Source organism: Mya arenaria, chromosome 12 (genome assembly GCF_026914265.1).
Source record: "Mya arenaria isolate MELC-2E11 chromosome 12, ASM2691426v1".
Taxonomy (NCBI): Eukaryota; Metazoa; Mollusca; class Bivalvia; order Myida; family Myidae; genus Mya; species Mya arenaria.
In genome coordinates this window covers 10,609,015-10,636,896 of record NC_069133.1, presented here as the reverse complement: position 1 = coordinate 10,636,896, position 27,882 = coordinate 10,609,015, and the positions used below count along the sequence as shown (strand labels likewise).

Here is a 27,882-nt window from a genome sequence, read left to right as displayed (position 1 = left end):
TACAAACTAAGAGATAAACAATCATACAAACATGTTATGATTTTAACAACATTTTTATATATTTATTTGAATGGAAAATAAAACCAATCACAACAAAAGCATGAGTTATAATATACACAAAACTATAAAAACAACAACATGATATAACAATATAGAAACCTAAAAAACCCAAACACACATAACACATTTGGGTGTGTTTTACATTACAAAAATAGTGTTGTAATTAAGACGCGATATGTATAATTTATCACGGTAAGAGCGTTCACCATAAATTTGTAATCGGATACTAAGTTGAAATTTTGTGTCCCTAATGGAAGTTTTCATTAAGGCTGTTTTATATTATTACAAATACGCTGGTAAAAAAGGAAGCTTTTACATAGTTTAACAAACAAATCAACTTCAGTTAACACTTCTATAAAGTATTTAAGCATAATCGAAAATCATTTGATGCAAGGGGTGATAATTCTTCAATATTAGAGTAACATCCCTATGATTTTCACTGAAGCAGACAATATTCAACACTAGGTATCCAAATGAGAGCAACTAAAAAAAGATTATTTGGTGATATAAAAATGAATGATGGAATACATGCAAGCAAATACATTTTCTTCACTACCATTTCCTGCAGGAAATAGTGGGCAGTAATACACACCTGAATAGATCTTGACATTTGCTGAATGGACAAGGTTCAAAGTTTAGTAACCTTTCAAAGCAGAAGATACATACGCAATATAAGTTGAAACGGAGAAAGGAGCTCAATATACATTGCCTATCGTGAAACTGGAACTTACACAGAGGATATAAGACTAGTTAACGTATTAAGCGCAGATACTATGACTGGAATAATGTCATATTTTCTGATGGAAACCTGTTATGTCTGTACCCAAATATCTACCTTTAAGGCTATTTGGACCAAGGAAAAGGCTCTTGCTCTTTATCAGCGTCTTAAACACAGTAATGATATCCATGTGTTGTAAGGGATAAGGTACGGGTAGCTTTAGCACTGTTCTGACTTGATAAGCGGTTTACTGATAGTATACATGAACGTCTGATACCAACAACCAATGTGTTTTACTGTGATGACAGAGTTTAGCAGCAGGAATTTAAACCTGCCATGTATACACAATCTTGGTTTACTGACAAAAGGGTGAAAATAATGTTGTGGCAAATCAGTCAATAGAGAAATTTGGGAATTAATAACGAATAACAATAACAAGACAAAACCATTACGAGCATTGACGCAATGAAGCAGGCGGCAATGAATGACTGGGACACTTTGAACCATGATTTATAAAGGAGGATAGAGAGGGAAAGTACCAAATATTAAGAAATTAATGTCGCTGAGCATTTGAGCTGCATTAAAAAATATTGATTTTTGCAGTGTTTTTTTTAACATAAATGTAACGTGTTAAAGCTGCACTCTCACAGATTTACAATTTGTACAACTTGTTATTGTTTGTCTTGGAAATCGCAATTTTTTTGCGTAAAAATCTGCAAACCAATGATATAATATTGCTGAAAAAAGATCGCAGATTTCCATTCGAAAATTAATGTTTTATGGCTTAAATCGTTACTCACGGTGTAAGAATTAGGCATAAAACATCATATTTTGAACTTGTATACTATCAGTAAATCTGCGTTCTATGTTTTTGTCAGCAGTCTTTTATAACTGCCTTCCATGATTTGTCGCGAAAAAAATGTCTCATTCCAAAACAAAAAATAAAAAAAGTTGTCAAAACGTTCAATCTGTGAGAGTGCAGCTTTAATAAGGTTTGTTCAAACTAGAGATGTTCAACAAACGAACACTGTACAAAGGTACCTGCAACATTGTAACGGTGTACAAAGGCAACTGCTGCATCGAAACGGTGGAACCGTTTTGGTTAAAAAGTGCTTAAATTGTCTAAGCATTTTTTTTTGTCTATAACATAGTGTTAGTAGTCTCAATCGTTCAGCTGCCCTAATAATGTCAATGACGTTGCATCGAACCGGTTTGATCTGGATTAGAGTCAAGCATCTACATACTCCAGGCTAATTGTGAGTATACCATTTATGCATGAAAGCGTATTCGGAGTCCCTTGGAAGCCGGGTACAAGTCGCATCCCCGCCTGAAAACTCCAGCAGGTGAACGAGCCTGGTTTACAATACAAGTATTTTTTAACAATTCATTGTGTTGGATATCCGATTTGATTTAATCTTGAGAAATCTAGTTTAAACCTTTATCCCTTCGGTTGTTGACAGTTTCAAAAAAATGTTACATTTTCGATTAAACTCGGTGTCCTTCCTTAATTAAAATATGCATTCTATGATCAAGTTGTTCAGTTTCAATGTGAAACAAATACCTTTAATACAAATTATTTTAATTAACAAACCTTGGATCATCTATCGTTACATTAGATTTGATGAAGTCAAGGAGCTTGTCAAGGAAGTTGAAGCAAACATTTGGCTTCCATGGAGCAGGAATGTCCTGAAATACAGTTATGTTAACGTACATTCCCAGCTAATAAAATCGCCTATTGATAATTCCTACGCTTTATCGCTAACAACTAAACTTACAAGATGTCATAAATTGCTACGCTTTGATCACTTTGTCCTTATTGTATATGTTAGAGTTCAAAGTTGGTTATCTACAGACAGTACATGTCAGAATGATTCGGTGATTTTTGTGTTTACCATTGGTTGAGGAGTTTGAAAATTTTCTGTTCATTTATTTCAGTTTGATTCAGTCCCGTACCTAACAACCTCCATGTCAAACTACTTTCAGTATGGGATGGTTAAAACCACATGGACACTCCTAGTTGTCAAAAATTTAAAGGACACAAAGTCAAAAGCCTAATAACATCCTTGTTAACGGGCATATAACATGGCTTGGATGGTCAAAATCAGGGATGCGAACGGATGGCAAAATTAATATTCGAATATTCGAAAATTCTTTCGATCGAATATTCGAATATTTGATTACCGAAATTCATATTTTAGAAGATGTAGTGAACTTCTATTATTATTCGCTAAAGTAATAGCCGGGACATGTTTACACTACTTTGTAGTTGCCAGTACGCGAAGAGGATCATGAATACCCTAAATGAGTCTTAGATTTTAAATTTTACATATTCAGAAAGAAAAAAAAACAACAAATACATTATAAACAAACAAACAACAAAATATAATAATTTCAATTCCGCTGCCTTTATATTTGTAAATAATGTGAATTAAGATGGATTCTCAGTCAAATAGCTTTTTCGGTAGGATGATCAGCCTCGTTCTGAGATTGGCCTCTAAATTGACTAAGTATTACAATGGAGAATTATGGAAAACCCAAACCAACTCGGGAACTAGTAAAATAATAAAAACGAAAATATATGCAGATTTGACTCATGTTTTGTACAACAATAGAGTAAATATATCCCAAAACGCTATACTATACATTTACATTTCAAAGCACGAACATTGTGTCGAGACATGGAAGACTGTTTAAAGCACATATATGTTACAGCATATATGTAGCACATGACATTCATATCATAACGGCGATTTGAGCTATGTTGCACAGTTTAATTTGCAGCCACGACAACACATTGGTGTTAAACCCGAACTCTAGCCAGTTATTGTAAAAGTAGGGGACATTTTATAGTACCAGACGGTATGTCCCAAAATGACATATGACGCGTGTTTAGTGTATTGTCATCACATTCACACCTCTAGCGTTAGGGGCCAATCGTTGTAAAAACAAGACAAACAAACTTTATAAACAACAACAGTGTTGTAGGTAAAAGTTTTTTTATTCTCTTTATTTAACTTTTTTTCGAATATTCGAACACCGATTTTGACATTCGAATACCAAACGTTTGATCGAATATTCGAACATTCGAATATTCGTTTGCATCTCTAGTCAAAATAAAAGTCAACCAGACTTAGCCTCTGTAAGATTGTGTAAGACTGAGAATTATAAGAACATGAATTATTTACCAAAATGCCGGTAACTGACGTGCTTTTACACAGTTGTTTTAAAAGTAGTAGTGCGATTTAGGGTCTTTTGTGCAAAAACGTTTGTGTGTGAATATCAAAGTATAAAAAATCATTTCCAACATCGTGCCAACGAGAAAGAATAATATATGTTGCCATAGCTTGTTTCACAATTGTTTTTATATAGCTCGATTGTTTTTAATAAAGGCGAACGAGGATCATTCACATTTAGTGAGTCATTCCAATTAACATTTTGTTAAATAGATATTTAAATACATTTATTTAATAAATCATTATACTTAATAAAAATATGCAAAATTTGCCTTACAATGGCCATCGTTGGTAAATCTTGAGTGTTGTATGTTTGTAGCTTGGTAACAATACCAGCATCATCACGGAGCCCACAAACAATCTCGGGAACACCAACAAGAACACTCTGTGTCCACCAATTTCGGAGTTTGTACCTGAAAATAATACCATGAAAACTACAGAGACGGACTCACAAGAATACACTTTGTCCACCACTTCAGGTGCGTGAACCTGTAAATATTATAATTGAAACAACAGAGGCGAACTCACACTTATAAACTGTGTCGACAACTTCAGGAGGTTGAACTGAAACAAAAGAGACGAACTCACACCAATAATTTGTGTCCACCACTTTAAGAGCTTGAACTGAAACTACAGAGGCGAAACCACACCAATAATCTGTGTCTACTACTTCAGGAGCTTAAACTGAAACAAAAAAGGCGAGCTCACACCAATAATATGTGTCCATCACTTCAGGAGCTTGCACTGGAACTACAGAGGCGAACTCACACTAATAATCTTTGTCCACCACTTTAGGACCTAGAACTGGAACTACAAAGGGGAACTCACACTGATAATCTGTGTCCACAACTTCAGGAGCTTGAACTGAAACTACAGAGGCGAACACACACTAATAATCTGTGTCCACCACTTCATGAGCTTGAACTGAAGCTAAAGAGGCGAACTCACACCAATAATCTGTGTCCACAACTTCAGGAGCTTGAACTGAAACTACAGAGGCGAACTCATACTGTTTATCTGTGTCCACCACTTCAGGAGCTTAAACTGAAACTACAGAGGCGAACTCACACTGATAATCTGTGTCAACCGCTTCAGGAGCTTAAACTGAAACTACAGAGGCAAACTCACACTTATAATCTGTGTCAACCACTTCGGGAGCTTGAACTGAAACTACAGAGGCGATCTCACACCAATAAACTGTGTCCACCACTTCAGGAGCTTGAACTGAAACTACAGAGGCGAACTCACACTTATAATCTTTGTCCACCAGTTTAGGAGCTTTAACTGAAACTACAGAGGCGAACTCACATCAATATCTGTGTCCACCACTTCAGGAGCTTGAAATGAAACTACAGAGGCGAACTCTCACTAATAATCTGGGTCCACCACTGCAGGAGCTTAAACTGAAAATACAAAGGCGAACTCACACTAATAACTAATAATCTTTGTAAACCATTTTTGGAGCTTGAACTAAAACTACAGAGGCGAACTCACATTAATAATCTGTGTCCACCACTTTTGGAGCTTGTACTGAAACTTCAGAGGCGAACTAACACAAATAATCTGTGTCCACCACTTTAAGAAATTAAACTGAAACTACAGAGGCGAACTCACACCAATTATCTGTGTCCACCACTTCAGGAGCTTGAACTGAAACTACATGGGCGAACTCACACTGATAATCTGTGACCACCACTTCCAGAGCTTTTATTTAAACTACAGAGGCTAACTCACAAGAACACTCTGTGTCCACCACTTCAGAAGCTTGTACCAGTATAAATTACGATAGAAACTAGTTCAGCGATTGCAAATGACTACTTAAAAAGGCTCGGTCAAAGCTGAACACAGTAAACGAGACACACAATACTATACGCTCGAAAATAAGGTGCATTGTGTCTGTCAGGTATTCTGCTCTCCAACATCGAGGACGAACGACTACGAGATATGTTGAAGTGCAATTGAAATCAATTGAATATTAAAAACAATGAAACAGAAACTGCTTATTTGATACAACGTATATGTTCGAATACTTTATCCAGAACAAATCTTTTTTTTTCAATACAGCTAGCGTAATATGCTGTGTGGTGGCCATTGAATTTCGTCCCGTTCTTCGTCCAGTGCAATATAATTGTTAATTGTCATATCCTTCGGGCTCTTTCAACATTTTAGTGTTCAGACTCATGCCTCCGCATATGGGATAGCCGGACATATGTCTAATAATCATTTAACGTAGTTCTGAAAACCGAACATCTATAAAAAAGATTACAATCGCCAACTTTCCATTTTGTTACGAAAATAACGGCTAAATTTTAATTTAGTTATAAATTGATTTTATCAAGCGAGTCTTTTACAAGCTCGCGTATTTGCACTGGCGGTGTATAGGCTTTCGATGGCTAAATACTAAGAAACTTAGCACATATTTTTTGTCTTCCTAACGATAAATAGTCACTGACATGCGCCCGACCTAACGACCTTATCGTACTGAAAGTGAAAAATAAACACTCGCTTAATTATTGACCTGTCACCAATTGTCAAACAAACAATTATCTGATCAATAATAGGATTATATTTTGTAAACATAATAACACAGGGTTGCCTTATCAAATTGAAACACCGGAGATGCTGCACAAAATGATAATGACAAGTTGCAAAAGCTGAGTTGAGAACTGGCCAATACTTGAAATCAGAAAATGGCATAAGCCGTTGCTAGGGGTATTGACAATTCTGTCAATGAAACGTTTCAATTAAACCATGACTGAAAGTGTCAGACAAAGAGGGTAGTTTGTTCCCCCGAAGGTTCCCTCTTTCATTACACACTCAGTAGTTGAGATAATAAGGTACAGATTTCTCCCACCTCAGATAAGTAGATCCAATAATTTAACCATGCTGGAAATTTTTATCTTGCCCATGGGCGAAGATAAAATGCCCATATGGAACTGTGTCAATATGGAATACCTTTTGAAACTTTTTTTCTGCAGCGCGGAATGTGTGATGGTTTTGAACTCAACATAATGTTCTCCAAAAGGTTCATCTGTACTAACAGCATCGACCTCACCCGAATACACTGGAACGAATGAGATATTTCACTGATAAAAACATGCCATTATTTTCAGAATTAAAAGCTTGTATTCGAACAGAAAACAATCCATTATAATGTAAATTAGTATTAAACCCATACCGTTAATATGAACAGAAAACAAGTTTATTTCCACACAAAGCATTACAGTTAAATACATAAGTGAAGTGAGCTAATAGTATGATAGCCCATGATCATTTTTCATTATCAAATATTTACTTTGCGGTTTATATAAGTTTTATGACTAGTCAAAATCCTTTCAGTAACAAATATAAAAGCGAATGTTTAAACACTTTTTCAGAAAGAAATATTACGTAAAAGCATTTTGAAATTAATTAAAACTATTTATTCTCGAAAATAAAATTTTCTTTAACAGAACAATAATTTCTGTATTCAACGGTTCTATGATTATACATATATTTGGGTGAGTACGATAAACGCGTAGAATATAATTAGATCTAATATTTGTATATAGGCTGCATCCAATTAAAAAATGAAAATCGTCTGATAGGACATTACAATGTGGGCAAATCCGTTGTTCCAAAACTATTATGCTACCTATCACCTTCTATATTTAGCTGATGCAACTGAAAACACTTATTTTATCAATAGTTTACTCTATGATATCGAAATTGAAAAAAAAAGTTAAAGCATAAAAAAGTATTTGGGTTTTACACACATTTCAAGTTCTCCCAGTCAGATTTTTTAACTGGTTTGGACATTTTGCATGCTCGTGGGAACGCAGAAAACTCATTTTAAAACAAAAATTGGAACGGACACGGAATCCATTTTCTAGTCCAGCAGAAATTATTTAATATCTGTAAAGTTCATGTTGTTGTTTGTTATAACTTCTGATTGCAGGTATTGAACTGAATTCACAAAATATCAAATAAAGTGTGTGCATAACTCAGACTGAAACAAAATATCAGACTGAAATAGTATTGTCAATGTTCAATATAGAGAGTGCTTCCTGGATAACATACGGGTACTTGGTATTTAGTTATAACGTACCTAAGTAATTATATACACTTATTAACAGCTACTGAAACCCATCCAAAGACGATCAATATTTCTAGAAATGGCACACTCAACTTGAAGAATACAAGAAGTGTAAGATGCAGATGTACAAAATTACCTAGTGTGTGGGAGCCGATCGTGGCTTTCACAACAGTATAGAAGGTTTCACAGTTGTTATATCGCATGTCTGGAGTTGGAACGGAATCTGCGGAACCTGCATATCGAATATTAAATTAAGTTTATAAATACATGTGCAGCGTAGGTAAACGTCAGGGGCCAGTGTCATTAAAGGATCTAAGCCGTACCTTCAATAAATTAAATTATGTAAAAAGTGTCACAGTGGATACAAGGTTATTGTTTTGTTTTCTACTTGTTGTGTTCATTTTGAATACTTGCTAAAAAATCAATACGCACAAATATGTTGCAAAGTAACAAAACAATGACATTAAAATAATTTTAATTTACTAATATGATTGACCAAGATCTTTATCAAAATCAATCCCATGTCCAAGAAAAGTCCAAGAAAGCCAAGCATTTATATAATGATAAATGTTCTTCCAATTGACAATGATATTGTATTTACTTGGTGTGCTAAGACAATGTCAAGACGCCAGCCTAATGCATAAATAACATACATTTTATTTAGGGACACTCAGATTAGAGGACAGAAAAATCGAGCTGAAACTTACGGGTATGTTTACGTGAACAGTGGAAATCGTTATCTCGAGCTTTGATATCTCGATATTATCTTTATTTTGATCTTTTTTACCGATTCCAACTATTTGGTAATGAACACCGATCTTTTACGACGGACGAATATGCCCAGACCACTTAAAAGGCGGATTGAGATTTGTCATTACAAATGCATAAATCTTTCGACAGCTCGCAATTTATATCGAGATCCCGGCGACTTCGGCATAACGAGTTTCCAATGGGATATTAATTTCTGAGATTGGACCTATACTATCAGAATTCCTAACATTGTCTTTGTTATCTCTTCCGAATAAAAACTTTAGAAATAAAAGTACATAGAATATGACTGCCCACCTAAGACTACCACACTTGGTAAAACTATACCCTACTTGCGGTGAGATATTGCTCAAACTTGCAGCCCCATCCACACATCTCTTCGTCTTTTTCTCCCATCATCTGTTTTATTTTTGCCAGACTCTGGTCAGTGGGGCATTCACAAAGGTAGTAGGTACCTTTGTGGAGAGTCACGGCGAACTTCCACTCATTTTCTTTCGCATACATGGTACGCATTAAACGAGTTAACAAACCCCTGCGGCATATAAAGTGGGTTTGCATATTTCTGAAACGAATATAAAGCACATGTAAATGCCTAATACAGTACTTATTCGACCTACAGTTACGCCATTTCATACGTCAATATGGAATTAAAAAGTGGAATATTTTAATACACTGTCATCCCATTGGTTAAAAAATAAATTCAACCACTGCATAAAATTAAGCGTATATTTGGATCAGATTGATCATGTTCCACTCACCTAAACCTTTATGAGTTTCTGTTTCTGAAAAGCATTAACCACTCACCCCTGCTCATGATTATTTATCCATTTCAGAAGATGGTCGATCTGTTCGTCCTTAAATTCATCTCTTTTCACCATTCCCTCGTATCCTTTTGTCAGATCAAATCTAACATTATCATAATTTAAAGGTTTAATAAAATATTTTCTCTGGCTTGTATCATCGTGAAATTCTCTGTTAATATCTAATGAGAAGCACCCTAGTTCTTCAGGCTGATTTAAACCTGAGTTTGGGTAATCAAATCGTCCAATGTCGGTGTTAAACCTCGCCATTTTGAAAATAAATGATAAGATTTATAAAATCCATATCTCTTAAATTTTCTAAAAATAGCTTTATATTGTCAGAAGCAAGTCTCGTATATATTTTTATTTTGTAATTGGCACCCGTATTTTGTTACAGAAATTCTCTTTATATCGATTTTATACGTGTCACTTTATTGATCCCTTCCTTGTTTTGCTTCGGGCCTAGTGTAAGATTAATGTAAATCAGTATAGAAATAGAAGGCATTACATCAGTCTTGCGCTAAGTCTTCGATTGCTGTTTATTTTCTACTAAATAAAGAACTTTGAGGAAAACAGTTATATAAGACACGTACCTTGTCAAGGGCGATACCATATGTGGTAACCAGTAACATACATTGTTTATGGTAATGCCGAAGAGCTTGATACAATGTAAATCGTACTCCGTTTAAGAAAAGCTGTTAACAAATGTAAGTAGGCGTCTTAAAGCACGTATTTGTGTATCGGGCACATTAAAGGCATTCAAAGAGGTTTGAGAGCGAGTCCGAATAAATGCATTGTTGGCTGTTGTTGCGAAACATATTACGTTATTGATACTTTCAACAAATGTCAGTACCGTAATTAAATTACTCCGTATATCATGTAAAGGTTACGGCATTATATGGAATAAATGTGCTTGATCTAAAACTTGAGACTTATAAGATTGCAATAAAGAGTCAAGAATACGTTAATGAACATTAGAAATATATATTTTTAGGGATATATTGTGCGTTTAATAGTATTTAAAATACGATATTTTTGACGTATTTAAATTAAACAGCTTGACGTCATAAATGTTCAATTTATCAAAGGCTACCTCAACATCACCGATTGGACGCAATAATATAAATATACAATCGCAACTAGAAGAAAGAGTGATGTAGTTGTACACTGATTTCTGCCAACTCGATATAGATTCATTTGAACTTTCAACTGTTTTCAATTTTGAGCTGAAAAAAAATAGATATGAATTCAATCATTCAGACTGTCGTTAAATGTTATTTTTCGTGAAATGAATTGTGTACTTTCAAAATAGGGTTATATATCCTAAACTGAAAATACGCATATAAAACGGTTTGCTTATTATGGTATTCGTACCAATGAAGTAGATGGTTGAAGCAACTACTGAAGTTCATATGAGTGTGTGTCGCGTTGCCCAATATGATTTTAGTATAGGCTATAACTTGCTGATTTAAATGACCGAAACTAGAATGCAGTTAAGTTATGTGCTGTTTTGTATACATTATTTAATTGGAATTCGATTTATTTGAAGTATTGCAAGGTCAAAAAGTTAAATGGTAATATTATTAACATTAAAGACATTTAATATCTACATTAATCTTCGTAAAGGATATACTAAAAACATGAGTCATCAAATATGCAAATAATATACGTATTGAATTCCTTAAATAACAGTCGTTAAAGCAGATTGATTTTTAAACTGTTTCATGCAAAGAAGGAAGTATATTTAAACGACAAAACAGAGGTTACATAACATGTACGTCAACATGTATATGCAGATACTCGTACAAGAATTCATATGTTGCAGTTCGATTTTAATTGCGAATCGCTATTTGTACGTGTCACTGCCACTCACTGAACGTTTTGCTTTCGGTTCTGTATATTTCGTTTCGGATTCGGTTATGTTTAAATGTAACGCAAATCGCAAATTTAACATGTGTCCTCCATATTGGCTAGGCGCTTTTATCTTACGTGTACCTTCGTCACATATCTTGATGACGTAGTTCTCAAAAAAGTCCATAGGATATCTGTGTTTTCACAATTTGAAGTAAAGAAATACCAATTAAAATGACAGCGTTAGAACTTTGAGTAAGTGTATTGCAACAGCATGTTTTCTCCAGTTTTCTTAAAGTGGCGCTTTTATTCAAAATCAATACATTCAAATGTACAACAAACCTTAATTTTGATTGATAAATCTGTAACTACTTACTTAATAATGCATTTATGGAAAATATTTATTACTGATAACAACATTGTGACCGTGTATTTAATAGTTGAAAACGCAAATAAATCCTCGGTATCCTTCATAAGAACAATTGTTTTTGACATTTATTCATCATTTTTGGGTATATTTTAACACTTGCATTAAGTGTGGTAAATCTTATTTTGGAGTAAGATTGCATCTTTAAAATTATGTACAAAACCAGTATTTCTTAAAAATATAAAGTATCATGCCAACGACGACAAGCAATTAAATTTAAGTTTTAAAGAACTTAAACAAATAAGATGAATAGTCTGAAATTCAGCTTCAATATACACGACTGTCCGACTCATTGAAGTATCGCCCTGCACACGGTCACTCAATCACCGAATCAGGCATGAGATTGACCATAGGTCTGATTGTCACCTAGCCACAAAATCACATTTTTTAAAAAGCCAAAATACTAATTATTTTTTTATATAGCACGTAATCGTGCAAAGGATTTATAGTTATCGACAAATTGACTTTCATATGGCGATGCAATATTTATAACGCAAATCGAATTGTTGGTGCAGAAACCATTTCCTAACGTCGGGTTGTTGGTGCAGTAACATTAGCCTTAACTCGGGTTAAGGGTGAAGAAATTATTTAATAAAACCCGGATTGTTGCAGCAGTAACCATTGCATTAACTCGGGTTGTGGGTGTAGTAAATATTGCCTAACGCGGGTTAAAGATGCAACTACTATTGCTCAACTCGGGTTGTGGCTGCATAAACCATTGCCTATACTAAGGTTGAGACCGCAGATACTATTCCCTTAACTCGGGTTGCGGGGTCAGTAACTATTGCAATTACTCGGACTTTGGGTGAAGTAACTATTGCTTAAACTCGGGCTGAGGGTGTAGTAGCTATTGCCTATACTCGGGGTGTGGCTGCAGTAACTGTTGCCTATACTCGAGCTGTGGGTGAAGTAACTATTGCTTAAACTCGGGCTGTGGGTGTAGAAGCTATTGCCTATACTCGCTCTGTGGCTGCAGTAACTGTTGCCTATACTCGGGCTGTGGCTGCAGTAACTGTTGCCAATACTCGGGCTGTGGGTCAAGTAACTATTGCTTAAACTCGGGCTGTGGGTGTAGAAGCTATTGCCTATACTCGGGATGTGGCTGCAGTAACTGTCGCCAATACTCGGGCTGTGGGTGAAGTAACTATTGCTTAAACTCGGGTAGTGGGTGTAAAAGCTATTGCCTATGCTCGCGCTGTGGCTGCAGTAACTGTTGCCTATACTCGGGCTGTGGCTGCAGTAACTGTTGCCAATACTCGGGCTGTGGGTCAAGTAACTATTGCTTAAACTCGGGCTGTGGGTGTAGAAGCTATTGCCTATACTCGGGATGTGGCTGCAGTAACTGTCGCCAATACTCGGGCTGTGGGTGAAGTAACTATTGCTTAAACTCGGGTAGTGGGTGTAAAAGCTATTGCCAATACTCGAGCTGTGGGTGAAGTAACTATTGCTTAAACTCGGGCTGTGGCTGCAGTAGCTATTGCCTATACTCGGGGTGTGGCTGCAGTAACTGTTGCCTATACTCGGGGTTTGGCTGCAGTAACTGTTGCCTATACTCGGGCTGTGGGTGAAGTAACTATTGCTTAAACTCGGGCTGAGGGTGTAGTAGCTATTGCCTATACTCGTAATGTGGCTGCAGTAACTGTTGCCTAGACTTTGGTTGTCGCTGCAGCAAATATTGCCTAAACGTGGCCTGTGACTGCAGATACTACTGCCTACATTCGGCATGTGGCAGCATTAACTATTGCAATTTCTCGGACTTTGAGTGAAGTAACTATTGCTTTATATTTTGTGGGTTCAGTAACTTTATCCTAAACTCGGAATGTGGGTGCAGTAGCGATTGCCTAAAATTAGTTTGTTGGTGCAGTCACGTTTGTTTAAACTCGATTTGTGGGCCTAGCAACTATTGTTTTAACTCAGGTTGAAGGTGCGGTATATATTGCATTAACTCAGGATGTGGGTGCGGTAAATATTGCCTAAATTCTGGTTGTGGCTGCAGTAATTATTGCTTCAACTTGGGTTTTGGCTGCAGTAACTATTGCCTTAACTTGGGTTTTTGATGTAGTAATTATTGCCTCAACTTGGGTTTTTGCTGTAGTAACTATTGCCTTAACTTGGGTTTTGGCTGTAGTAAATATTGCCTTAACTTGGGTTTCGGCTGCAGTCACTATTGTCTGAACTTGATTGTTGCTGAAATAACTATAACTTAAACTCAGCTTGTGGGTGCAGTAACTTTTCCTTCAGCTCGAATTATGGCTACAATTACTATTGCCTATACTCGGATTTGGGTTGCAATACCTTTACCTTAATTAGGATTGTGGACGCATAAGCAGTTGCCTAAACTCGGTTTGTTGGTGTGAAACATTTGTTTAAACTCGAATTTTAGGTTTAGTAGCTAGTGTTTGAACTTAGGTTGAAATTGTGGTAAATATTGCCTAAACTCGGATTGTGGCTGCAGTTACTATTGCTTCACCAGCTGTAATAACTTCTGCCTAAATTCGTGCCGTGGCGGCAGTAACTTTTACATTAACTTGGGTGAAGTAACTATTGCATGTACACGGGTTGTGGTTGTAGTAACTTTTGACTAAACCCGGGTTGTGGTTGCAAGATATATTGCCTATAGAGTAACTTTTGCCATAACTAGGGTTGTGGGTACAGTAGCAATTGCCTAAACTCGGTTTGTTGGTGCAGTTACGTTTGTTTAAACGCGAATTTTAGATTTAGTAGCTAGTGTTTGAACTAAGGTTGTATGTGCGGAAACTATTGCCTTAACTCGGGTTGTGGCTGTTGTAGCTATTGTCTAAACTCGGGTTGTGGCTGCAGTAACAAATAACGGATTCTGAGTGCAAAAGCAATTGCCAAAACTCTGAGTGTTGATGCAGAAGCTATTGATTAAATTCCGTGTGTTGGTGCAATAACGTTTGTTTAAACTCGTATTGTGGGTTTAGTAGCTATTGTGTTTATTTGGGTTGTGGCTGAAATAACTATAGCTTTAACTCGGGTTGTAACTGTTGTAGCTATTGCATAAACTCGGATTGTTGTGTAGTTACTATTGCTTTAACTTGCATTGTGAGTGCAGTAACATTTCTCCAAACTTCGGTTGTCGATGCAGTAACAATTGCCTAATCTCGGACTATGGGTGCGGTAACTATTGCCTTAACTTTGTGGGTGCAGTAACAATTGCCTCAACTTGGGTTGTTGCTGCAGTAATTATTTCTTTAACTCTCTGTGTTGGTGCAGTACCAACTGCACGGGTTTAAGATATTGTTACTATTACCTAAACTCGGTTTGTGGGTGCAGATACTATTGTCTAAACTCGGGTTGTTCCTGCAGTAACTATTGTTTCAACTCGATGTGTCGGTGCAGTAACTACTGTCTAAACTCTGGATGTGGCTGAAGTAACTATAGCATTAGCTCGGATCGTGGCTGCTGTAGCCATTGCTGAAACTTTGGTTGTTGGATCAGCTACTATAACCTTAACTCGGGTTGTGGGTGCAGATACTACTGCCTTAACTCAGGTTGAGGGTGCGGTAAAATTACCTTATCTCGGGTAGTAGATGTTGTATCTATTACCTTAATTCGGGTTGTGGGTGGAGGAACTATTGCCTTATCTCGGGTTGTGATTACAGTAGCTTTTGCTTTAACTCGGGCTGTGGCTGCGGTAGCTATTGCTTAAACTCGGAATATGGGTGATGTTTCTATTGCATTTACAAGGGTTAAGTCTGCAATTACTATTACCTCAACTCGAGTTATGGCTTCAGTAGCGATTGTTAAAACTCGTGTTGTAGGTGCCGTTACTATTGCCTAAACTCGGGTTGTAGGTGCCGTGCTACTATTGCCTCAACTCGGGTTGTGGGTTCAGTAACTATTGCCTCAACTCGTGTTGTAGGTGCCGTGCTACTATTGCCTCAACTCGGGTTGTGGGTTCAGTAACTATTGCCTAAACTCGGGTTGTAGGTGCCGTGCTACTATTGCCTCAACTCGGGTTGTGGGTTCAGTAACTATTGCCTCAACTCGGGTTGTGGGTGCAGTAACTATTGCCTCAACTCGTGTTGTAGGTGCCGTTACTATTGCCTGAACTCGGGTTGTGGGTGCAGTAACTTTTGCGTTCGTTTGTGTTTTGGGTGCAGGTTTTATTGACTCAACTCGGGTTGTGGGTGCAGTAACAATTGCCTCAACTTGGGTTGAAACTGCAGTAAATATAACATGGCTAGTACGATCTACGGTAGCGCAACATATTTATTGAACATTAACCAAATGTTCTTAAATAAGTTAATGTATTAGTATTGTGTTGATAAGGTTACATATATGTATTTTGTTTTATTTAATTTGTATTGTAGCATGCATAATGGCCTTTTATTGAATAAAATTACGTTAGTTCGTTCGTCATAGATCGATAGTGCTATTTGATTCTCTCTCTTTTTTTAAGTATATTTTAACAATAAATCATGACATATTTATTGACTTATACATATACATACTTTCCGTGTTTCATTTTTGGTTGTGTGTAGTATGATATAGAACATGTACACGAAAGTTATAGTCGTATTAAAATCTATATTTGTGTATTTGCATTATTATGTATGAACCCTGAATAATCGCTAATTGTGAGGGTGTTAAGTGAGGATCTATCAGGTTTATTGAATATATCTTGTTTCAAAATACATGTTCTTTAAAACCATGTGATATATGTCAGTATTTAGCTCATGATCCGCTCTATTTACCGTTGAAAAAACAAGGTGTATAGATATTTCACAATAAAGGAATGAATATAAACTACCACTGACAATTGGATGTAGATTTACCTTTGTGTCGGCTAGCATCTAATATGAGGTAGGTGCATTTTATTACCATAAAACTTTTATTTTTGCCGGCATTTTCCAATTAAATGTATGATATTAATAAATGTGTTCATGGTAATACACGCCGTTAGTTTTGAAATAATGCAGATAGATGAACAGCCTTTTACGATGCAAATTTGGTGGGAAGCCTTAATTGACAAATTTAAACATTATTTTGCAAGGTTTGAATAAAAACCCTGTGCAACATTTTCTGGTGTGTTATGGAAGATCTGTTAAATTTCCATTTGCATCCATACCGAAATGCCTTTGGACTAGTTTCTGAGAGTATCGAGCTTGTACAGCTGATAGAAATAAACTCTACTGCATTGTCTGGACACTTTAAATGCATTTAAGATTATACGATATAAAGAAAATGTGCAAGCGTTTGACTAGGGAACTAGTTCCTTATACTTTATATTTTGTTACTCTCAAACAGGGTTACATTCCATAAATTGCCTTCATATGTATCAACCTAAGAAGTGCGTTTATTCTCATTTCCATTTAAGAATAGTTTGAATAAAAAAGGAACTAGTTCCCTTATTTCTCAATAGAAACAGGAATTAGGAATAAGAAAGTCACTTCGCTTATCTCTATGAACCTCAATGGATTCACGGTTAACATTGCTGCTTTATCGTGTTTTACTTTTAAGCAATATTACCATTATCATAATTACATGTTTGCTTATTCATCTTATGGCACACAAGAAATGTTGATGTAAGTTGTGTTCTTGTTTTTTTTAATAAATAATCATGTTTTGCTCTTTTGACTGTTTACGATAAAAAAAATCAACATATGATTTGTGTTCAGATGAAAATAATATTCACCTTTTTTAATTAATAGCTACGTGGCCACATATTCCCAAGCTAAAAAAGCGCCAAAATATCGCTTATATTTTTTATCTTACAATAAAATAGATGTTTTTTGTTTTGCATCATTCTATATTGTGTGTCTTTAATGGGCAAACCTTTTATCATCTCATATGATGTGCTAAAGTGTAGCCATACCTTGCTAGCCAGTGTTGCCCTTTACCCAGGTTGTCCGGGGCACAACCGGGGCGTGAACAAGGCATCAGTCATGGTGGGCAATGTTCAATGTCCGAGCGAACTGTTTTTACTGGTGCTGTATCTCGATAGCCTTTTTATAGCCAGTTTTCCCGTTACCCTAGTGGACTTGGGTGTGGGAAAGCCATCGAACATGCTTGCATGCACTTCGCCATTACCACGCGATGATGATTCTTATAAATTACAGTCTGTGACCAACGAAGTATCTCCTATTGCATGTGCCGTGCACTACATCATCTCCGAGCGATGCATGTATTCATATATTCAAGTATTTGGCCATTTAAGTACCTCCTATTACAGTTCAGCGCTAGCCTTCCTGGCAAGTGTTGCCTTGATGGGCTTGGGTGTGACTGGCGATGGGCATGACAGGGAACATGGTAGCGTTCACAACATAATCTCGGAGCGGTGCTGCCCGAGTGATGAATGCTACCCCTCTCAGATGGACATGGCCGCCCTCAACCATGGCATGAACGGGCACCTGCTGTTGCCAAGCTTTCCCGAGTACAGTAAACAGGCACATATGTACAACACCGTTGAACAGAGGTACAGTGTTTATAATGATCATATATATGCAACACCGTTGAACAGAACTCAACTGTCTATAATGCCCTAATATGTACAACACCGTTGAACAGAGGTCAACTGTTTATAATGTCCTTATATGTACAACACCGTTGAACAGAGGTCAACTGTTTATAATGCCCTTATATGTACAACACCGTTGAACAGAGGTAAACTGTTTATAATGCCCTAATATGTACAACACCGTTGAACAGAGGTAAACTGTTTATAATGCCGTAATATGTACAACACCGTTGAACAGAGGTAAACTGTTTATAATGCCCTAATATGTACAACACCGTTGAACAGAGGTAAACTGTTTATAATGCCATAATATGTACAACACCGTTAAACAGAGGTAAACTGCTATAATGCCCTTATATGTTCAACACCGTTGAACAGAGGTCAACTGTTTATAATGTCCTTATATGTACAACACCGTTGAACTGAGGTCAACTGTTTATAATGCCCTAATATGTACAACACCGTTGAACAGAGGTCAACTGTTTATAATGCCCTAATATGTACAACACCGTTGAACGGAGGTCAACTGTTTATAATGTCCTTATATGTACAACACCATTAAGCAGCAACCTATCGTGTATCTAACCTGATGTTCGTGTTATACTCTCGACTAAGTTACCACCATGCCAACCATATTCCTGTTCACAGGTACCCAAATTTGATCGCCGTGGTTAAGAACGCTGATGATATCCAGAAAGCGGTGCAGTTCGCGCGGAAATACAACTTACACGTGACAGTACGGAGCTCGGGGCATGACTATGTGGGCCGCTCCACGTGGGAGGGAAGTTTCCTCATAAACCTGTCCGAGATGGACGAGATGGAGATAGACTTGAGCATGGAGAGGAGCCCACATGGCACGGTCAAGGTGCAGACCGGGTTACAATGGCAGGAGATATACAAGGAGGTTAGAACCGTGCAATTTTACCATGCATTAAGTTTGATAGCTAATAGTAACAGGTAGTTTGAGTATGGAATACGTTAGTGGTTCTTGAACCGTGCAGTTTTACCGTGCATTAAGTTTGATAGCTAATAGTAACAGATAGTTTGAGTATGGAATACGTTAGTGGTTCTTGAACCGTGCAGTTTTACCGTGCATTAAGTTTGATAGCTAATAGAAACATGCAGTTTTACCATGCATTCAGTCTGATTGCTAATATAAACGTGTAGTTTGAACACGTTTCAGGTTTACCATACAATACGTTTTGTGGTTATTTAATCAGCAGTTTTGTCGTGCAAAAAATCTGATAGCTTATTAAGCAGAGAAGATTTAAAGGTAGATAATTGAACAACGTAGTTTTACCATGCAAGTCGGGAGATATGTGAACGTTGCAGTTCACGGGGTGAAAGCTAAAAGGTTCTATCTTCTTATTTATTTAATGTCACTTAGAACCTTTTCGCATTCACCACTCTAGTTAAACCATGTAATAATTTTTGTGGTTATTTGACTATGCAGTTTTTCCATGCAATAAGTTTTTGTGAATAATTTAACTATGCAGTTTTTTCATGCAAAATAAAATGGGAATATTTGTAAAAAACAACTTAACCATTTAAAATGTTTGGTATACAATTAAACGATGCAGAATTACCGTGCAACATGCCTTGTATATAATTGGACCTTGCAGTTTTTAAATGCAATAACTTAGATAACTTGCAATAATCGTAAGGAGACTCGGATCGCACGCATATGGCCGTAAACGGTAAGGAGACTTGGATGAGACACAGTTCATCGTGAACCATGAGAAGACTTGCATCACACGCAGTTGCCCGTGAACCCTAGAAGGAGACTCCGATCAAACGCAGTTTGCCATAAAGAGTACGGAGGCTCGCATCACACGCAGTTGACTGTGAACCGTAACGAGACTCGGATCACACGCAGTTCGTCGTGAACCGTAATGAGACTCGGATCACACATAGTTGACCGTGAAACATAACGAGACTCGGATCACACGCAATTGGTCGTGAACCGTAACAAGACTCGTATCACACACAGTTGACCGTGAAACGTAATGAGACTCAGATCACACACAGTTGACCGTGAACCGTAACGAGACTCGAATCACACGCAGTTGACAGTGAACCGTCACGTGATTTGGATCACACATAGTTGGTCGTGAACTGTAACGAGACTCGGATCACACACAGTTGACCGTGAACCGTAACGAGACGCGGATCACAGGCAGTTGACCGTGAACCGTAACGTGATTCGGATCACACGCAGTTGACCGTGAACCGTAACGAGACTCGGATCACACACAGTTGACCGTGAACCGTAACGAGACTCGGGTCAAACACAGTTGACCGTGAACCATAACGAGACACGGATCGCACACAGTTGACCGTGAACCATAACGAGACTCGGACTACATAAGGTTGGTCGTGAACTGTAACGAGACTCGGATCAAACACAGTTGACTGTGAACCGTAACGAGAATCAGATCGCACACAGTTGACCCTGAAAAGTAAGGAGACTCGGATCACACGGAGTTGACCGTGAACCATGAGTAAATTCGGATCACACGCAGTTGTCCGTGAACCATGAGTAAACTCGGATCACACGCAGTTGTCCGTGAATCATGAGTAAACTCGGATCACACGCAGTTGTCCGTGTGGACAACTTACCATGTGAGTTGCGCATTATCCGCCTGATATTTGGGACCCACATGAGACAGTAACCGTGGTCTTCACAGCATTATGGACTGTCAATTTGATGAATGTGTTTCAGTTGAATGCGGTCGGGCGTGTTGTGGTTGGCGGCAGCGCCCACACAGTGACCCCGGGAGGCTACACGCTGGGTGGTGGGCACAGCCCCGTGTCCCGTTCCCTTGGATACGCCGTCGACAACCTGCTAGAGGCTCAGGTAGGGACTAAGTAGAAAGATAGTGTGAACCGAGTACCTTTTAAATAAGCTTATGATTGTACTGCGTGTCAAAGGACCGATATCATGAGCATAAAAATATGTTTACAACCTAACCTAACACATGCACGAAAACGATTTTTGTTCAGGAAATAAATACAAAACATGTATGAAAATCGACACATAGCAGTATTCTTTAAGTAGTTATTTAATAATATTAAGTTTCCTTTTTACATAGGTGGTGCTTGCTGACGGTTCGATCGCCACTGCGACGGCGAACAGGACGGTGATAGTCACCCCGGAAGGCGATACCATGTATCACGAGAACGGAGACCTGTTCTGGGCACTTAGGGGCGGCGGTGGGGGCACATTTGGAATTGCCGTGTACTTTGTGTACCGTCTGCACCCAATGCCGTCACAGATGGTAGTTTTCAGTATGCCCGTTCCCATTGAAATGAACGTTTTTGGGATAAACTATTTCGAAGAGGTATTAGAAGTTTGTGAGCAGCTACTGGAGAAAATGCCGCCTACATGGGGTGGCTACTGGATGCTTAACAACTTTCCGGGATCTTACGAGGACCCGGGATCCAAAACCATTATCAATTATAAGGGATTGCTAACATTCTACTTTAACAAGTTTGCACCCTGGAATGGATCCGAGCACAAAGAATTAGAGGCCGCAGTCAACTGGGCAAGAAGCAAGTGAGTATATACAATTGTACAAGGCATTAGACACTGATGTTAATGAGCGGCGAATCTGTTCACTGGCATTTATTTTATTTTCTAGGCAAATGCTAGGTAATACAAATTCAATTATGCGCGATCTAACAATCTGATACGATAGTCTGATAAATGATAGAATCTTGATTCTGTTTCCTGAATAGAAACGATTTTTTGTGACAGTTTTGAGAGGTCATGCGAAAGTACCTCTGTTGGTGATCGAACCCACGAATTCATGTGTGAGAGTTGGATACCTTCACCACTAAAATTAATCTGACCCTGTTTGGGATCGAGCCCACTACCTCCTGTGTGGACACCCATACCACTAAACCACACTCACTCTGTTGAAGATCGAACCCACTACCTTCTGTATAAGAGGTGGACATAAATACCACTCAACCACTCTCACCCTGTTAGGGATCTAACCCACACCCTCCTGTATGAGGGGTGGACATAAATACCACTAAACCACACTCAACCTGTAAGGGATCTAACCCACACACTCCTGTGTGAGGGGTGGACATAAATATCACTAAACCACTCTCACTCTGTAAGGGATCTAACCCACACCCTCCTGTGTGAGATGTGGACATAAATAGCACTAAACCACACTCACTCTGTAAGAGATCTAACCCACACCCTCCTGTATAAGGGGTGGACATAAATACCACTAAACCACTCTCACTCTGTAAGGGATCTAACCCACGCCTCCTGTGTGAGGGGTGGACATAAATATCACTAAACCACTCTCATCCTATAAGGGATCTAACCCACACCCTCCTGAGTAAGGGGTGGACATAAATACCACTAAACCACTCTCACTCTGTAAGGGATCTAACCCACACCCTCCTGTGTGAGGGGTGGACATAAATATCACTAAACCACTCTCACTCTGTAAGGGATCTAACCCACACCCTCCTGTGTGAGGGGTGGACATAAATATCACTAAACCACTCTCACCCTGTAAGGGATCTAACCCTCACCCTCCTGTGTGAGGGATGGACATAAATACTACTCAAACACTCACACCCTTTTGGCGATCAAACCTTTTGCCCTCTGTGTGTAAGGTGGACACCTTTACCACTCTAAACTTTAACCAATCCGTAAACATTATATATTTTTCTTCTGCTATTTATTTTTTTTATCATGCTGGTATCATATTCATATATTTAAATCAGTTTACGTACAGGTATGCTACCAGAACCATACAATTTTTTATCATAAATAGACAAGTCGCGAAACGCGGTGTGTACATTTACTTGAACGTATATAGCTACACGTGTGTTGAGATTATTCACTTCATAAAAACCACTTTAGCCGTAGTATCGAATATGCCATTCTAAACAATGTACACATGGCTGGATGCTGCATAAGAAGTGATTTGCAACCTCTTTTTTCTGTAATGTGATCGTGACTTCGCGTGTTAATAACCATGGACTTCTAAACGTACTTTTCCAGCAAATACTTGGCCAAAAATATACTTTATCGTCATAAAGCCACCTTGCATTTGTCAATTTACATTAATTCTGTGTTTTGAAACTTTTTAATGCATCAGTCAATTGAAACCACGCCCACTCAGGTCCGGGGAATAGCGGGGACTTTGACTTTCGGTCCAGCCAAGCTCGGGTAAATTCCCCTCCCTGCAAGAACGAACTGCTGGTAAAATCCCCGCAAAATGCTCCCGCACCCCAGGGACCATAGGTAAGGCTCATTCTCACTATGTTTGCGCGAAGACAAAACCACCGCATTCCCCCGGCACTGTGGGGCCACCTGCAAGGTAACAACACGGCCCATTTCCCCGGCTATTCCCGGTGTACTCCTGGATCTTTGGGGACGTGGTTACAGTTGACTGGTGCATAATATCATTCTCCATTGATGAACTTATACCGGACCGACTGACCGTCGTTCCTTAATGACCAGTACGTCATAAATTTAAAATGATTTTTAACAGACAAGTACCATTCACCTTCACAAACAAGACGGATTTCTGGGACTACGAGAAGGACTCGTATGACCCGCCAATCGTGCGCGCATATATGGCGAACACCTTGTTGCAGCCGGGACAGGCCGGGGAGGACTTCCGGGCATTCATGAGGGAGCAGCTGTTTGTGGGAGTGGCTAGAGAATTGTGGATTGCATGCACAGGGGCTCTGTTGGGAGGTAGGCTGAACGACGGTCTAAAGTGTTAAAAATACTCCTTTTCAACAAAGGTCAGAGGGACAAATTTATTAAAAGTGTTATAAAGAAAGAAAAAAAAGCTTCAAGTTTTGATATGCATAGTTATTTTTAACTGTCATTGTAGACGATTTTTACATCATTATTGTTACATGAAGTGTAATTTTAATTAATAATTTAATTAATAAAATATAAGTCAAATGACACACCCTTCTGAAATGGCACTAATGCAATCGCAGCGCGGTAATTGTGTCAAACAATGTTGGTTGCATCCATCTTACAGGAAAAACCACGGAAGCTCCCTTAGCGAGCACACCCCTACATCCGGGATATCGGTCGACAGTGACGTCATTGTCATGTGGACTCTCCTTGGGCGACGCCGAAAGTGGGGTCCCTCTCTTGAATCAGACCACAGATAACGATGAGCTTATCGAATACTTCCAGACGTTTGCAAAAGGAATAAGAAAGTAAGAATTTTTTACTCAACTTAGTTGGCATTTTACTTGCCTTTTCCCCGTTATATGTTTGACTGCGAGGTCGCGACCTATTGTCGCTATAACAGTCTTATTTTTTTTAATTTCTAATGTCCTTGTGTGCCAATGTGTTAAGTAGATGTTACACTTCTTGAACGAGAAGTGTCCGCATAAGATTCAGATTACCTTTAATGGTACTTTATACCTGTCGTTACACTCGAATTTAATTCTAATGAAAACGTTTGAAAATTTATATCGTAGAAATAACATATACACATTACATTCAGATCTTCTTCCATCCTACAAGATCAATTTATATATGTTGGGTTGCCAAACAAGACATGTACTTTTATGTGTATGTAAGATTCATTTACATGGTTAAGTTACAGTTGAGTCTAAAAGCCGTTTGCAACTGATCACTTAAAGCTTATACTTGCAGCTCGCATAAATCACTCGCCAGCAAATTACAACCATAAATCACTCGCTGACGAATATCACACACATAAATCACTTGCTGACAAAATCACACACATAAATCACTCACCGACAAAATCACACACATAAATTACTCGCTGACAAATATATCATCCATAAATCACTCGCTGACGAATATCACACACATAAATCACTTGCTGACAAATATCACACACATAAATCACTCACCGACAAAATCACACACATAAATTACTCGCTGAAAAATATCACATCCATTAATCACTCGCTGACGAATATCACACACATAAATCACCCGCTGACAAATATCACACACATAAATCACTCACCGACAAAATCACACACATAAATCACTTGCTGGCAAATATCACATCCATAAATCACTCGCTGACGAATATCACACACATAAATCACTCGCCGACAAAATCACACACATAAATCACTCGCTGACAAATACCACACACATTAATCACTCGCGTGAATAACACTCATAAATCACTCGCAAAAGTCACACACATGAGTAACTCGCATAAATAACTCGCATAAATCACTTGCATACATCACTCGCATAAATCACACACATAAATAACTCGCATACATCACTCGCATAAATCACACACAGAAATCACTCACATAAATCACAAACAGTAATCACTCGCGTGAATCACATGCATTAATCATACACATAAATCACAAGCATAAATCACTTGTATTTAACAAACACATAAATCAAAGGCGTGATTATAACTCGCATAAATCACTCGCATACATCACTCGCATAAATCGCACACATAAATCACTTGCATAGATAACACACATAAATCAATCGCTTAAATCACTCGCATACAAATAATTTGCATAAATATCACATAAACATTACTCGCATAAATAACACACACACACACACACGCACGCACGCACACTTGCACGTACGCACGTGCACACACACACACACACACACACACACACACACATCACTTGCAAACATCACACACATTAAGTAAAGCATAAATAAACCGCATAAAATAAGTAACACACAACAATAAAACGCATAAATAACACACAAAAATCACACACATAAATAACATATAAATAGCACGCATAAATAACACATAAATAACACGCATAAATAACACACATAAGACACACACATAAATAACACGCATAAAAAGCACACATAAATCATTCGCATTAACCATACACATAAAACGCTTCCCTCTTCGTATCGTACATTCTAGACTTGTATAATATACATATAATACATGAATGACGAATTGTACAAAAAGTACCCGTACTACAAGTGCTTGCAACCTCCCTAAAGTCATTATAACCGTCACACTACAATGTCCCTCCTCTATCTGTGTGGTATTGAACGGCATCAACTAACAAGTGTTACCACGTGCCTTATTTTGCAGTTTCGGGAGCGGCATGTACTTGAACGAGCCGTGGAAAGATAACCCTTACTGGAAGGAGGACTTCTGGGGAACCGAGAATTACGAGCGTCTGTTGCTGATCAAGCGTCGTTACGACCCAGACAACTTCTTCACTTGTCATCACTGTGTCGCTTCTGACGTGATAGATAAAACGGATCCCAGACCGGCGCCGCCCGTGGGACACGCTTTCACATGTCTGGCGTCGTGGAGTTTAGTTATCTTCACATATCTGGCGTCTTGTTTCCTATTTTAAACACAGCATGGCAACAAATCATATTTTGATAATTCCTATTAAATGTATTGCAGAATAGTTATGTATACGATTATCTGTTATGATGTTTATCTTATAAGAGCTAATGTGTTAACATGTTCGAATTCACTACCCTGGCTACCGTTATTAACCTTTAACACTACATTTACTATTGTTCCTTCGTCGGAGCTTGTCAAAGGTCATGCGGATAGCAACATCGGCTTATAAGCCTTGTCGTATCTGGACACCGATTGGTGGTTGGTTTGATTGACAGGTCATGTCATGTCAATTATGGCGCTTTGGAACATGAATGCGTAAATTACTAATACGTAACATTTGCATGAAAGGTAAACATAAATAAGCTGTTATCCAGTTCCATTTAATTGAATATTTTAAGTCATTAATATTTTTATGTATTTATGGTGTGCTTCTCTAGACGTTATTGAGTGACAAGATTAGTAACTAGATAACTTGTAACATTAAACGCCATATTCTGTGTTGTGCTATGACAATACGTTTTATACTCAATCATCGATTGCATCTGTATTTCTGAAAGCCTAGGAGGATAATATGACATATCATGTACTAATAAATATTTTGTGTTTGTTTATTGTTTAATCTTCAACACCAAATCAGTTTGTTGCTGTATTAAGTCCACTATTTTCATCCTAGTGTATGATATATCAGTTTGAAAGTACATTGAATAAATGGTTAACCGATTAGGTGTTCTATTCAGGATTTATTCTTATTTTACGTGCGTTCATGCAGTACGAACGCTCGACCGCGATTATGCAAATACATAAAGCGCGCTAGCGCTTCTTGGAAGATTTGCGGCTGTTTAATTTTGTATTCTAATTTTACCTTTTGCAGAACTCCCTGGTTTAAGTCATATCATATCATGTCATATTTCGGCGCTTTGAAAATAATACATGAAACCTTAACCTTAACTTGAACACGATAGGATTTTGTACCAAATAAGCAGCTGTTTGAAGCAATAATTGATATTAAACTGTGTATCAGTAAAGGTGAGTGTGTGACGACATATTCCCGCCGTAGTATTCATGAATATAAGGAAGAAGGGGTGCTCAACTTCGAGAAACCCCAAATA

The 27,882-nt window shown here is 37.9% G+C and overlaps 2 protein-coding genes across 4 annotated transcripts; one reads left to right on the top strand and one right to left on the bottom strand.

Moving 5' to 3' along the window:
- On the bottom strand, positions 1-10,380 carry LOC128211031 (decapping and exoribonuclease protein-like). Of its 3 annotated transcripts, none has more exons than XM_052915417.1 (8): positions 10,248-10,380; positions 9,659-9,760; positions 9,187-9,416; positions 8,223-8,318; positions 6,967-7,075; positions 4,289-4,424; positions 2,370-2,464; positions 1-2,131 (listed from the first exon to the last, which is right to left on the bottom strand). In XM_052915417.1, the coding sequence occupies exons 1-8, from the start codon at positions 10,265-10,267 to the stop codon at positions 2,029-2,031; spliced, it is 891 nt and encodes a 296-aa protein (XP_052771377.1). In that variant the 5' UTR covers positions 10,268-10,380; the 3' UTR covers positions 1-2,028. The 3 variants fall into 3 exon arrangements, with proteins under 3 accessions (XP_052771377.1, XP_052771378.1, XP_052771376.1); XM_052915418.1 differs by having other exon boundaries at positions 9,659-9,743; positions 10,248-10,357; XM_052915416.1 differs by lacking the exon at positions 10,248-10,380 and having other exon boundaries at positions 9,659-9,963.
- Positions 10,381-16,615: 6,235 nt separating this feature from the next.
- LOC128211030 (uncharacterized) lies at positions 16,616-27,494 on the top strand. Its single transcript, XM_052915415.1, has 8 exons — positions 16,616-16,762; positions 18,132-18,374; positions 19,065-19,320; positions 21,139-21,273; positions 21,509-21,972; positions 23,942-24,150; positions 24,449-24,632; positions 26,507-27,494. The coding sequence occupies exons 1-8, from the start codon at positions 16,758-16,760 to the stop codon at positions 26,775-26,777; spliced, it is 1,767 nt and encodes a 588-aa protein (XP_052771375.1). The 5' UTR covers positions 16,616-16,757; the 3' UTR covers positions 26,778-27,494.
- Positions 27,495-27,882: the final 388 nt, after the last annotated feature.